The following is a 15,179-nucleotide window of genomic DNA, read 5'->3' as shown; positions in this document are numbered from 1 at the left end:
GTTGTATGGAAGCAAGGTAGGGGGAAAAGCTACCCAGGCTTTCATCCTACCTTGCTTCCACAAAAGTGAAAATTGGGAGCACACACAGCTCTCAAACCTGAGTAGAACACAATTTCTGATTGTGTGAATTACCCAATTGTGTAAATAAATATTTCCTTTTGTTTATTCTGAATCTCCCAGCATTTAGCTTCAGCAGATCACCCCAGGTTCTAATATGATGAGAGAGGGAGAAACACCTCTCCCTATCCACTTTATCCTCATCATACATAATTTTATACACCTCTATCACGTGCTCCCTAAACACCTTCTTTCTGAACTCAAAAGGCCCAAATGTTGTAAATGACAGAAAATACATGCTGCATACAGTATAAAGATAAAATGCATTGAACTGTAGAAAAATTCAACAGTGTATTCTTTTTATTGTTATATTTTAAAAACATCTGATTTTAAACTATGTTATTTTGCCAGAAAGTGGCCTAAACGTTTTAAAAGAAACATATACCAATAAAGAAACGCTATGACAAAATGCCCCCTTCTCTTTAATCTCTACATTGCCAGATCCATACTGAACTGAGTCTGATAGCTTAAGAAGACTTTCTTTTAAAAAAATCAGATTTGGATGTAAAATGGAGTTAACCTGCAAATGGCCTGCAAAATGCCAAAAACAGTGGTGCAAAATAAAATAAGCATGTTTAATCAGCAGCTTGTTTCTCTGAACATTTGTGCTTTTCCCTGGAAGTTTTTCACACTCGGTAGTTCACATCTCCACCAGAATGGAGGTGTACATTCACATATTGGCCAAATTTACCCCAAGGTCCCCGTGAGCTATCAGGGAGCACTTCACACAGAATTCGGGTTTTTCATCACGCATTAGAGTCTGATTAGAGCCTGATTTATATCCAGGGTACAAAAACCCACTTTTTGCACCATTTGGGGGGGGGGGGCAACTCCGAACTTGCAGTAAAGCCTGCTGCCTGGGAAAGCTCCTGCTGTTTGATGACGTGCAATGGAATTTTAGTATAACGACAGGGGACATACCAAATCAATACAGTTATTTTATCTTTGTGGGAGGACATTGCAGGCTTCCTGAGTTATGCAGAACTGTTCATCCAGTTGCAAATTCCACCAGCTTCAATTGTCTGAAAGTTTGAAGAGGAATGGGGCTGCAGCTCAGTGGTAGAGCATTTGCTTTTCCTACAGAAGGTTCCAGGTTAAATCCCTGGAAGCTTTTCACACGGGGCTTTTAAAGCCCTTTAATTTGTATCTCCTCCAGAATGGAGGGGGTGCATTCACATATCGGCTAGAAAATTACCCTGAAGTCCCTGCGAGCTATCGGGGAACCGTTCACACACAATTTGGGGTTTTCACCGCGCGTTGGGAGTGTAACCCAATTTATATCTGGGGTAAAAGAAATCCACTATTTGGGGTGGGTTTTTGAGACAACTTCGAGTTCACAGTAAAGCCTCCCCTTAAACTTGTGGTAAAACCTGCTGTGCACAAAAGTCCCTGGCAACTCCAGGGAGTGCTGGGAAATGCTCCTGGCTGAAACCTTGGGAAAGCTGTTGCCAGTCAGTGAAGACAATCTTGAGCTAATTTGACCAATGGTCTGACCTAAGGCAGTTGCCCGTGTTCCTGCGTTGAGCTCATAGACAAGTTCTTCACTACTACACTGCACCTGTTGTCTGTACTGCATACAATAACAGGTTGTGGTAAACCCATCTTCCTTTCCTGCTACCTCAGGCATCTCGGCCCTTTCTCCCTTGCTGCTTTCCATTCTTGGAGCTGCCTCCCAGAACATTTGGGAGGAGAGTTGGTCTTTTGGTAGTGAGCATGAACTGTTCCCTTTGCCAAGCAGGGTCTGCCCAATCAATGAATCAATCAATCTTTATTACAGTCTTAGACCAGCATAAAGTAAAAAGGTGATTATGTAGAAGAACAGATACTAAAAGCCTGTAGGTAAATGACTAAGTACAAGATACAAACCTATCTTAAGGCTACAAGTGACCAAAAGTAGACATAAAATTCAAACTAAAACTATAATTATATTAAAAGCCTGTGGGTGCATACAACACAAGCATATACTAAAAAACTATAAAAGAAAAAATCAGGAGTAGAAATAAAATTAGGAGCATCATAAAAAGAGGTAAGAATGCATTACAAAGAAATGGTAAACAATACACCAAATGCATGAAGGGCTAAACGCCTGGGGAATGGCAAAAGATTTAAAAATGAATAAAAGGCACAGAGGGCATAAAGTTGTAATGCGGTTAAAAGAAGTAAGAGAACAAACATATATAAAATCCTGAGTAGTTGAACTGCATAACAGCCAGCTTTAGGGTCTGCCCTGTTTTGCATTTGGATGGGTGAAAGGGCAGTGCAGGGGGCGGAGAGAGGTATCTTTAAAAGTCGCTACCGGGGATACCACCAGCACCTGGAAGACGGAGCAGTGACACCCCACCCGGCATCCCATGAGGAGGAGGCCCCACCTACAGCACTCACTTGGCCTCCATCTGTGCAGTGGCCATTTGAGTGATCAGCATAGTGTTGCTGGCCACGCACATGGCATGCATGGCATGGCATGCTGGCCACGCACATGGCATGCATGGCGGCCAGGTGAGTGCTGTTGGTGGAACCTTTGCCGCATGGGATGCCGCCGGGTGGGTGCTCCTGCTCCTCACGTCTCTCAGGTGCTGACTTTTAAAGGTACCTCTCGCCACTTATGTGAGCACTGGATGATATTCCCACTTAGAGGATGGGGCCATAACTCAGTGGAAAAGCACCTGCTTTGTATGCAGAAGGTCTCAGATTCAATCCCTGGCAGTATCTCCCAGTAGGGTTGGGAGAGACTCCTGCCTGCAAACTTGGAGAGCCGCTGCTAGTCAATGTAGACAATTCTGAGCAAAAAGGTCCAACAGTTTGACTCAGTGTAAGGCAGCTTCCTATGTACTCATGTCTCCAAAGCACATGCATGCAAAATGCTTGTGCATGAACATCAAGATGCAACATGCAGCAGCTAGGGTTTTATCCGGAGCTGCCCGGTGGGAGCACATCACACCCATTCTGAAAGAGCTGCACTGGCTACCAGTCTGTAGGGCGCGCAGCAGACAAGAGAGATACTTCTGTAGTGGGGGTGGGGTTGTGACCCCCAGTATAAGAACAGCGTTATTACGGGTGTGTCCCTAACTTTTATCTGTGAAATGTCAGAGGGTATATTGATATCCTGTATAGTACATTGGCCATCCTAAAATGTATGCTTGCAAATATATATTATATATCAATTTTGCCATATTCCACTAACTTGGGAAGTCTGGGGTGGGGGAACTGCATCAGGGTCTTCTCATCTGTGGCCCCAAATTATGGAACTCTGTATCTCTCAAAATGCATTTGGCCCATGTTGTTGATGATCTTTTGTTGCCTGGTTAAAACATATTTGCTTTGCTGCACATTTGAATTGGTATAATAGTTTTCTTCCCCACCTCTGTCCCCCTTTTATGAGTTTTTATTATTCCCATGCTGCTTCTAAGTCTTTACCAGCTTCCAGTTATTGCTAATATAGTCTTAAAATTTGTGTGGTTGTATTATGTTGTTTCAACTGATTTTTAAAAAATCAAAATACAAGGTTTAAATATCTTAATAAAACAAACATTGCAATGCTATAAATTAGAGTGACATAGAAACATAAAGTTTTAATGTTTGTTATTATATTTAAGTTAATTAGGAGATGAAATCATATTAACAATGGGAACTTTCCCACACTGGACACATAATATACTGTGAAATGTACTTTTAACTATCTAGCTACATTACAACATCAAATATGTTTAGACAATGTAGGAGGAACAAGTTTGGATCCAAATCTCCATGCATGTTTTTTAACAAAGACATTTGCATTTACTGAACTTCAGGGGAAGGGGCAGTCCTATGTATGTCACAGAATGCATGCACATTTTTACCTACATTGAAATGCTAACTGGGCAAAGAGGCACCTTTTAATGTGGTGATTCTCTTTATTTAGCAGGGGGAGAATAACTGGCCATATCCACCTCCAGCACAGTTTCTCCAGTGATTGTTGCTGGTGTCTATCTGATGTTTCTTTTTAGATTGTGAGCCCTTTTGGGACAGGGATCCATCTTATTTATTATTTCTCTGTGTAAACCACCTTGAGCCATTTTTGGAAGGGCGGTATAGAAACTGAATAAAATAAAATAAAATAAAATACAAAGAAAACCTGTTGAGGGGTACTTTAAATTTCTTATTGATTTTCACTTTCTCTTTTTAGCAGTTAGGGATGTGCATGTTTTGTGACCTTCAGCTATCTTCATGTGCATGCACGGAGGGCATGTGTGCACTGGCATTGCGCGGGGGCAGCTGGGGGAGAGTGCTGCTGGCACATGAAGACAGCTGAGACTGCTGATTTTAGAAAGTGGGGGTGAGCAGCAGAGGAGCAGTTATGAGCAGTTATGCACCTCTTCTCCTCCATTTTAAAGGTGCAGGGGATGTGTTCCAAATTGTGTGTCGAATCATAATTCATGCACATCCCGAGTAGGCGTCTCTGAAATTCTCTTTTCTTTATTATTTTTCTTTATTTAAAATATTTATATCCCACCCTCCAATATACTAATGCTCAGAGTGGCTCAAAAATCAGTAAAAACAGATACAATATAAGAACATAAGAACAGCCCTGCTTGATTAGGTCCAAGGTCTATCTAGTCCAGCATCCTGTTCCACACCGTGGCCTACCAGATGCCTCTGGTAAGCCCACAGGCAAGAGGAATGTGCATGCCCTCTGTCTTGCTGTTGCTCCCCTACAGCTGGTATTGAGAGGCATCTTGCCTCTTAGGCCAGAGGTGGCCTATAGCCTTCAGACTAGTAGCCATTGATAGATTCGTCCTCCATGCATTTACCTAAGCCCTTCTTAATGCTGGTGGCTGTCACCACAGCTTGAGGCAGATAATTCCATAGGTTAATTATGCATCGTGTGAAAAAGTACTTCCTTTTGTTGGTCCTAAATGTCTTGGCAATCAGTTTCATGGGATGACCCTTGGTTCTAGTGTTCTGAGAAAAATGTCTTTCTATACTCTTGCCATACCAGGCATAATTTTATAGACCTCTATCATGTCTCCCCCAGTCATCTTTTTTCTAAATAAAAGAGTCCCAGGTGTTGTAGCCTTGCCTTGCAAGGAAGGCAAGGCCCCTGATAATCTTGGTTGCACTCTTCTTCACCTTCCAATAAAAAAGGAATAACATTAATATAAATTAACTAAAACCAAGATTCAATTAAAACCAAATTTTAAATTACAAGTTCAAACTTTTAAATTCAGATAAAATATCAAAATGCCTCTTGAAAGAGATGGGTCTTTAGCTTTTTCTTAAAGACTCTGAGGGAGGAAGCATGGCAGAGCTATTTTGGACGGGTGTTCCAAAGTTGAGGGGCCGCAACCAAAAAGGCCCTGCTCTAGTCCCCACAATTGGATCTTTGTTAGTGACGGGCCCATGAGCAGATCCGGAGACAGAGGGCCCTGAGAGGTTTGTATGGGCAGATGCATACAAAGGACAGATCTGACAGACACCTTGGCCCCGAGCCAATATGAAGAAATTTCAGTTCCAGTTTATGTTTGTATGTCTGTATTTGTAATACTGCTGGTCAAGGACTGAATAAATATTATGTATGTATGTCAGTTCCATGAGTGTGCACATAAAGCCTGTGTGCACTCATGCACAAAGCGCCCATGTCTTGTACTCAGTGAATGGTTCTGTTAGACTTCTAAGATTTGTTTCACATCCATGTTAAAACTTTGCAGCACTATCTCAATTTAAATGTTTTATTGCATTTTTCCTCTTTTAAACAAAATATAGAAAGAGAAAACCCTAATCTGTGGTGAATCACAATTGTGGTTTCTGCAACTCTATACATTCTAAACTCAACCGCACGGGATATATACATAAGATATTATCTACAGCGTTAAAGACTTGAGCAATATTTTTTCGCAATTTTGTACCACTATAGGCAATTATATGATTTTAAAAACAAAACAAAATATTCCCTTGATGATGAGCAAGACAGATTTTAATTAGCTGTAATGATGAAATGCCCTGTTGGTTTCCAAGAATACAGTTAGGATTCCTTACTGAGGAGCAACTCCTTTGAGAAGAGAGAAAGCTTTTCAACTTGGTCTTTTTGGGTTGGATAGGGCCAGTTGACACACACACACCCTTGCCAAATATGAGAAGAGTCACCACTTTGAGAGGTGTCCCTTTGCTCAGTTAGAAGGGACTTGGCTTTTTAATAGACTGCTAATAATTCCATAGCAAAGAGAATCATGGAGTGGCAGCTGCTGGTGAATGCACAAGGCTGAACAGGTTTACGGTTTAAGCATGCTAATATCAATCTAGTTACAAGTAATTTTTAAAAGGTCTTGAAAGAAAAGCTCTGGTAACAAAATGACTCCCAGGGTCTTCTCCAACCTAAACCCCGCCCACAGCATCACTATGGGAACATGGGCATAAAGAGAAATTTAATCTTGATGCTAGTGAACTCAAATGAAAAACAAAGCAGGTCCAGTAGTAAAATCCAGGGGTTTCCAACCTTGGGTTCCCAGATGTTGTTGGATTACAAGGCCTATCATCCACAGCCATTGTGGCTGTGGGTGATGGGAGTTATAGTCCAGTAACATCTGGGGACCCAAGGTTGGGAACCCCAGGTAAATCAATGCTCCATAATTCTACATGCCTAAGATCTCAGCATAAATATATCGAAGGAGGCATTATGACCAACGTGAGTTCCAGGATCTTGGGGTCTGCAGCAAGGTCCCCATAACCACAAAAGTTGCAGGGCCTACAAACTGCAAGTTTTCTCAGATGACCTCTGACCTTCTTAAATGCTCTGAGCAATTTCTGGCATTGCCACAGACTGAATTCAGCCCCGATTCTTACAGCAAAGGAATGAGATGCATGCACAAAAGCTTCAGATCAGGTGCCAGGCCTCCATCCTAAACCCACTCATTTGGAAGCCCAATCAACTGAAACCACCAAGGGCATTTTCTTAGTCAAATAATTTTCTTAATAACATTGCATTACTAATAGGCTTGTATTGCAGATGGGGGTAGGGAAAGCTACATTGGCTAGAATGCTCCCTTTCATTACAAATGTCCTCTCCCCACTTTTGATCAGATGTTAATTACTAATATTATTAAATAGCATGAGTGAGGTTCAAAGACAATTTAAGCCCGACATGGGAAAACACTCTGAGATGTAAGTGAAGACTGAAGTGCCACTGAATATTAGGTCCTGAATGTCTGAGGGAAGTTGTTGCAAGGCTGCATATTAATATATTACACTCACACACATGCATACGTGCGTAATTGTTGTCCAGATTAATTTTATTAATGCTCAGCTACAGATAACTATTCTTCCACTTTTTGGACACACACAACAAAATAGAGACATTTACATTGAGGGATTTTGTGTAGACATTCACCCAGGGGCGTAGCAAGGTTGGAGTGGGCCCAGAGACAAGATTTTAAAATGGGCCCCTGCCTCACTGAAGCTCAGCTCATGAAGTAAAGAAATCTGAAATGAGGCTGAATAGTGGTAACAAAAAGCATAGTAAAATTTGTGTGTGTGTGTGTGCGCACACGAACAACAATAGAACATCATCCTAATTTTTTTTTTTTTAAGGTTTTGTAAATTGTGGACGATGCAAGTCATTTAATGGCACTAGAGAAAGACATGCTGTTCTGGTAGCTCCAGGTCTTAACATTCATATCAGTTTCGGCGGATTAATACAACTGAAGGAAGCCTGGGCGGGTGCGTGGCTGGGGGAGTCAGTCATGTCTCTGGGGGCCCCCCCATGGCAGTGGGCCCCCAGACATCTGCCTCCCCTTGCCCTGTTATAGTTATGCCCCTGCATTCACCGATATCTCTCTGAGTTTTCAGACATACACAGCTTTTGCCTAAGAATGCCCCCTTCACATGTGAATGACAACACTTGTCGCACTTCAAAACATGGGGCACCAGCTGGAGTAACGTTGGCCTTGAATCAGAATGTTTTTCCCGCACAACATTCCCCCCGCCCAGCACTGCATCCCCTCCTTTCTCCAAAGCCCTACAAAAATATTTCCCGGAGGGCTGGGTGGAAGGAAGGGACATGCATCTGGACAGCAGAGGACAGGCAGGGCAGATCAGGGAACTTTGCTGCACATGTATGAGCACAAGGCCAGCATTCATCTGGATGCTGCCCATGAACTGCAATGTATACAGTGTCAGAGGACACAAGGTTGGGAACCCCTAGTTGAAATAATTTTTTAAAATCTTATTTATCTTATTTATTTTATTTTATTTCTAGTTGAAATAATCAAGCTTACTACGACCATGACTCCTGCTATGAATACTTATATACCATTTTCCAGCAAAAGTTCTCAAAGCAGGTTATACAGAAAAGTAAACAATAAATACTGTAAATAAAGCAATTCCCTGTCCCCAAAGGACTCAAAATCTAAAAATAAACCTTGGGTAGACACCAACAACAGCCACTGGGATGCTGTGCTGGGTTTAGATAGGGACAGTTGCTCTCCTCCTGCTAAATATAAGAGCATTACCACTTTAAACAACAATTTCATGATGAAACTTCACGATCATGCATGACTAAAACAAAAAGTGTGTTCACACAGCAGCCGGTAGGGTAGGAAAAGCCCCCAGCCTGGGTTGGACTGCTGAGGGTGCTTGTGAATCTCGTGTGCTGCAAGCACATGGCTGAAAATGGGGAGCACACCTGGCTCTCCTCCTTCTCCTACCCTGCCAGCGGACTTGTGAACAAGCCTAAGCACATGAGCCATTAAGGACAGGACTAATCAAATTGTTCATTACTAGAGATATACCAGTTGTATAGACATTCAACAAATGAAGCAGCCTTGTCCTGAGTCAGACCATTGATCAATCCAATCTATTTTTAAGCATTCTAAATTTAGATTTTCTAAAACCACTTGCTCTGCAGTAGCCCCACTAAGGTCAGTGGGTCTACTCAGTGGAAAGCAGCTTGGAGAATGCATGCACTGAGACCACTGAACAAAAGGAGGCAAAGCTGGTAATCTGTCAAAGCAGTTCCTGGACGTGCCTAGTCAAAGCCTGAAGATGGAGGCTAGAATTTGGAAGAAAGGCCTGCAATGCATGTGTACAGTTCACGCTTCATGTTAATGAATACATCCATCCATTTATTTAAAAAACTATTCAGGGATATTATTAAAAAATGCTTGAATGCATGTGCATATTTCATGGTTCAGGTTAATGAATGAATAAATTTAAGATAACGCTTACAAATCAGGGGTTCCTTGCCTTGGGCTCCCAGATGTTGTTGGACTACAACTCCCATCATCCTCAGCCAAAATGGCCCAAGGCTGGGGACCCTGCCTTAAATAATAATTGCAATAAAAGCATCATGAACTGAAATAGGGACGTAGTAGCTGGTATTGGTCATTCAGTGTTCAGTTACAGTGAGAAAGTCCTGTAAGGCTATTTACTAATTAATTATTATATTTACTACAACAACCATAACAACAACAATATACATCCTGCCTCTCTTTCATCATGGACCTCACCACTGCTAACTGGGCAAAGAGGCACTTTTTAAAGGGATGGCTCTTTTATACACAGCAAGGCGAGAACAACTGTCCCCATTCAGCCCAGCCCACCAGCCCTCCCAGCGGTTGTTACTGATGTCTCCCTTGCATTCCTTTTTAAACGATGTGTTTCTTTGAGACAGCACACCAACTTCTTATTCCTTTTGCTACTGCTTTGAGAACTTGTTTTTGTCAAAAAGCATAACAACAACAACAACAACAACAACAACAACAACAAGGTTCCCAGGCAGTCATCTATCCTGTGATTATTATAACCAGACCTGTATCAACCTACATCCTATGACAGGCATTCCCAACCTTGAATTCCATCATTGCCTTTGGCCACTGTGGCTGGGGATGATGGAAGTTGTAGTACAATAACAATTGAGGACTCAGGTTTGAGAACTCTTGCCCTAGGATCACAAGGATTGCGTTGTTTGATCAGTCTAAAGTTCATTTGGCCCGCCATTCTGTCTCCTATGGCCTTTCCCCTGTGGTTTGTCCCCAACACCCGGTATTCAGGGATATACTAACTCTGAGCATGGAAGCTCCATTCAGCTATCATGGCTCACAGTCACTGATAGACCCATCCTTGCACTATGGATACACCTATCCACTGATTTCAGTTCCCACTGAATGCAATGGAACATCACCAGCAGAAGTGCTTCTTAACCGTTTCCTGGAGTTTTATAATGGGCACTTGGGGATATGCAAAAGATTACAGATGTTTTACCTATTAGCTCACTTAATCCTAAAATACAGCGTCGGCTAAGAAATATATCACCGCAATGAACTCTAAATGAGAATCCCAGCTGAATTCCCACTTAGAGAAATGAAGCTACCGATATCCTAACAAACCAGACTTGGGGTTAAAATAGGCTGCCATGGAAGATGCTACAGATGCAATGACACTATTACAGGCCACGGTCTTCATAAGCTAATTAAATGGATTGCTGCTGCTTCTGAAGAGCAGAACAGGGGGACAAGTCCATATCGCCCACCCACCCTAAAACAAAAATTCACATGACCGAAGACTTAATGTACTGCCTGATTATCTGCACTGAGACCCCAAGATTATGACAGACTCATGATTCCCCCGTCTTTTTTTTTTTCCAAACCTAACTGAGATTTCAGAACTTTCGCTCTCTTGGGGCGTCTCTGTCAACACAACAGCAGTAGCCTGCTCTATAAATTTTAAAAGCCAGTTAATGGCTAGCAAGTACACTCATTTTCCCCACCCCACCCACAATTTTTGTCTTGACAATTAAAGACGATTAGCTGGCATTCCCTTTAACCGTCAAAGGCGCACAGTGGCAGCTCCCTAGCCACAAAAGAGGCGCAGTAAATGAGAAGAACATGTTACTACACTGCATTTGAGAAAGTTTGGCTCCGAGCTATGCACTGATTAATATCAGATCTCCTCCTTTACTTGCCTCTTGACAATCTTGTCACATCTGGCTGACAAATCCTTACAAGCTTATCCAAACCAAGGCAGCCCCAGTCATGCTTTGGGACTAGCTGGAAGGCAGCGGCAACACCAGCCGTGCACTGATGTGCCATCAGTGAAACTAATGAAGCTGACTTCAGTTGCAGGCTCCCGGAACATTCAAAAGGAGCACAAACGCCCCAAGCTTTTGCAACACAGCACAGAGTTAGCTCACCAGCAGATAAGACAAACAATCACTTCCCAAGGTTCAAGCAGCCATGGAGTTGCAGGATCAGAATAATATCATGGATTTCGAAAAGACTTCAGCAGCAAGCTTTATCCAAAAACCAGCCCCAACTTCCCAGAATGTACACTTTCCAAAAACAGTAGTTTAAAAACCCTCCCCCCTCTTTCAAAATTACTATTTGTTTCCACATTTCAGCCTTTGATGCCCAATTTAAATGCTATTAAGTTTTTTTAAAAATTTGTGTCTTTGCCCATAATTAGAAAACAACAACTTCCAAACATCTCAGGTCATTTGATGTGGAACAGACTTGTGTTAAAACACACACACACACACACGGGTTTTCCCTCCTCTGTGTATGCTGAACATTTATAAAAAAGAAAAGTTGCCACAGATGTTTCTTACAAGACTTTTTCAACAGGCTAGCAACCTGTCAATTCCTAATTTAAAAAAGAAAAGCACAACTGTGTGGTGTTAAAAACTGAAGAAGGGGGACAGGGAGGGGCAGAGAAAGAAGAAGTGTTTGATCTGTTAACTGGGCAGAAAAGTAAAAAGAAATTATTCTTTAGCCCTGCCAACAAAATAGTGCATAATTCAACTGACAATTTGGTATCGCATTTTTATGGGATGAAATGACAGAAAGCTCCAAAGACATGAAAAATGAGTGTTTGCTTACACTGTTGTGTAGTGTAAGATACTGTTGTTTAGCCAACTTTCTTTTATTAGGAACATAGGAAGCTGCCATAGACTGAGTCAGACCATCAGTCCATCTAGCTCAGTATTGTCGACACAGACTGGCAGCGGCTTCTCCAAGGTTGCAAGCAGGAGTCCCTTTCAGTTCTATCTTAGAGATGCCAGGGAGGGAACTTGGAACCTTCTGCTCTTCCCCTAAGGGAAATCTCTTACAGTGCTCACACATCAAGTCTCCCATTCATATGCAACCAGGGCGGACCCTGCTTTAGCTAAGGGGACAAGTCATGCTTGCTACCACAAGACCAGCTCTCCTCTCAAAAGCTAAAAGCCTCTCAAAAGCTAAAAGCACACAACAAAACTACAACTCCCAGACAAGATGTTTGGGCTACTCTGCAGGACACATTATGATCACCCTAATGGGCACAATACAGAGGACACACACCTTTCCAGAGCTCCTTCCCAACAAACTTTCTTAGCAACATTAGAGTGTGCATTTTATATGCCACAAAAACAATAATGTACTTGCTGAGAGCACTCCGAACACACTGAAGTCACAAATCATGAATTTTATAGCTATTAATGTACATCCAGGACCTGTACGATTAAACACTGTCAAGTCGTTATGATTTACAGATGCTGCTGCTTCAACAGAGAAAAAGAATTATTAGAGGCCCAATCTGGCTTTATCATAATGATGCCCCAAAAGTTATCGGCAAAATAGGGCAATGTCTTGTTTAGGGTGCATTTTGTCTGCAAGGCCAAGATTTTGTAAGCAAGCTTGCAGTCCTCAAGCACACTTACTTGGAAGCAAACCTACTGAAACCAGTGAGATTGTTTCTGAGCAAACACAGTCAGGATCAGTCTATTAACCAGTCAAATAATTCTGTAATACATTGTAGCAGCTAAATAAGAAACTGTGAACACATATCCACTCTGAAATCCTATTCTTTGCTAGCCCAGGACAATAAAACAATTAAAACAAAAAAGCATTATATCTCTATAGAGCAAAAGCCCGCAAGGGGGAAGAATCCAGTACAAATTCACGCACACAACTACAAAGAACTTTCCTTACCTCCGACATTCTTATGGTTCATGTGTTCCAAGAGCTATAAAACAGTTTCCCATCCCCTCCGCCGTGAGTTGTACAAAGAAGAACCAGGAAACATTCCTGTCTGTACAAGTAGGGAAGGCAGGATCATCACACGCCTCAGTCTTTACCCTCGTCTGAAGCAGAACACCTCCAAGCCTGATGTGCACTCACACTGAGCACCCGGGAGTGAAATCAGATCCCTCCTCCTTGGTGTGCTCCTCCAGAACCTACAGGACTAAGTTGTGAGTGACTGCCTGCCTGCCTGCCTGCCTCTCTCTCTCTCACCTCTCCAGGATGCTCCCACCTCAGAGCTTCAGAGGGGAGTGTCTCGGCATGCCCCTCCAGTCACAGGGCAGACCACTCACAGCTTGCTGGAAGAGGGCATGACACTCATCCTTCACAGAGGCTTGATCAAAAGAAGCCACGGGGACCCAAGGCTCTCCTAATGCAGCATGAGGAGCCTGTACCTCTGCTCCGCAGCCTAACGAAGGCATTAAATCAATGCAGCTAACCTAAGGCCTATATTATACTCTCTCTCTTTTTTGTCCATCCCAGGAATGTGAGCAACTATCTGCAAATAAAGTCTGGAGGGTTTTTTCTAATGCTCAAGTTAGTTCTCTCTCTCTCCCTCTCTGACACACACCCCCCACTTATTTTCTGAGCACACATACAAAGTTGTTCCTTAAGCCCTCCTATCTGTCACGAGGTTGAAAAGTGCTGAATTTATGTTAGCAGCATGTTTTTGTTTTTCAAACTGATGAAAAGTTCAGCAAATCCATTACTACATGGGTTCTCAAGCCTGGGTCCCCAGATGCTGTTGGACTACAACTCCCATCTTCCCCTAGCCACAACGGCCAAGGCCATCATGGCTGGGGGGTGATGGGAGTTGTAGCCCAACAACATCTGGGGACCCAAGCTTGAGAATCCATGCATTACTTAATGAAAGAAAGCAGATTTTAAAAACATAAAACATTCTCATCTCTTAGCGACATAGCAGGCTGCCTTATATTGAGTCAGACCCTTGGTCCATCCAGCTTAGTTTTATCTGCACAGACTGACAGTGGGTCTCCAAGATTTCAGAGACGTTTCCCCCCGCCCAGCCTTACTATACCTGGGGATGTCAGGGATTGAATATGGGGCCCTTTGCATGCAAGCAGATGCCCCACCACTGAGCTATAGCCCTATCCCATAAGGGGAATATCTTACAGCAGCCAGCGTGCACAAGCAGTTGCCCATCCAAATGCAAACCAGGGCAGACTCTGCTTAGCAAATGGGGCAATTCATGCTTGCTACTGTAAGACCAGCTCTTCTCACAATTTCTTAGATACTTTGTCTTAATGTACTAACTGGTACAAACCAGAGAAAACAAATATTTTGTTTATGTATCATATGCATATTTCCAAGTATGTAAGCCAACATCTGTTCAGACAGCTGGATCTGTATCAGTTAAACTTGGAAGCTCACATTTAAATGTTAAGAATGTCACACAGTTTCTGTGCACAATGCAGAGAGTTTCACTTCCCTCTTCTTGACTTGCTCTAGAGGAAAATAGGGATGTGCACGAATCGGTTCGGAGGCCCTTTTACAGACCTCTGAACAGGTTCGAAGGTCCGGAGGTTCAGCTGGTTCGATGGTGGGGGAGGGGTTACCTTTAAGGAGCAGGGAGGGTGCTCTGACTCCCCCCACTGTGATTCCCCCGCCATCGCTGTGTTTAAAAATGGTCCCACGGGGCAGCAGCATACCTCCTTGCCGCCCCAGTGCATGTTGGACTGGAAGTGCCTGGTGCGCATGTGTCACTGGTTGAACCCGTGCACATCCCTAGAAGAGATTACAGTTCATGGTGATGAGCATTTCACTGAGCAAATGTGCCACTTCTCTTGAAGGGGTGAAGGGCAGATGAAGGGGTGAAGCTATGCAGATAAAGTCTTAGTGATTCCCACTTACTCCTATGAGACAAAAACCGTGAAATTGCCTCCCACCTCAAATATCAGGGTCCCCAGAAACAAGATGCAGTTTTAACCCTCACCCCGGTAGGGTTGGCTAGCCAACCTGCCGAGGCTGCCAGTCACTCATAGGCGATTGCTTTTGTACCACATTACTGCATGTTTTGAC

The 15,179-nt window shown here is 42.9% G+C and overlaps 2 protein-coding genes across 4 annotated transcripts in view; one reads left to right on the top strand and one right to left on the bottom strand.

Annotated features, from left to right (window-relative positions):
- The window catches only part of SH3GL3 (SH3 domain containing GRB2 like 3, endophilin A3), a 196,410-nt gene that overhangs the window by 40,040 nt on the left and 141,191 nt on the right, over positions 1–15,179 (top strand). The gene's annotated exons all lie outside the window — the stretch shown is intronic.
- The window catches only part of BNC1 (basonuclin 1), a 107,909-nt gene that overhangs the window by 27,798 nt on the left and 64,932 nt on the right, over positions 1–15,179 (bottom strand). The window contains exon 1 of one of the 3 annotated variants that reach the window (XM_053271891.1): positions 13,050–13,292. The exons of the other annotated variants lie outside the window; for them this stretch is intronic. Coding sequence (XP_053127866.1) covers positions 13,050–13,058 — 9 coding nt within the window. The 5' untranslated portion in view covers positions 13,059–13,292. Of the gene's footprint in view, positions 1–13,049; positions 13,293–15,179 lie in introns of those variants that run through there. 3 annotated transcript variants of the gene reach the window in all.

This window comes from Hemicordylus capensis, chromosome 10 (assembly GCF_027244095.1).
Source record: "Hemicordylus capensis ecotype Gifberg chromosome 10, rHemCap1.1.pri, whole genome shotgun sequence".
In the NCBI taxonomy this organism is placed as follows: Eukaryota; Metazoa; Chordata; class Lepidosauria; order Squamata; family Cordylidae; genus Hemicordylus; species Hemicordylus capensis.
This window is presented reverse-complemented; position numbering and strand designations above follow the sequence as displayed.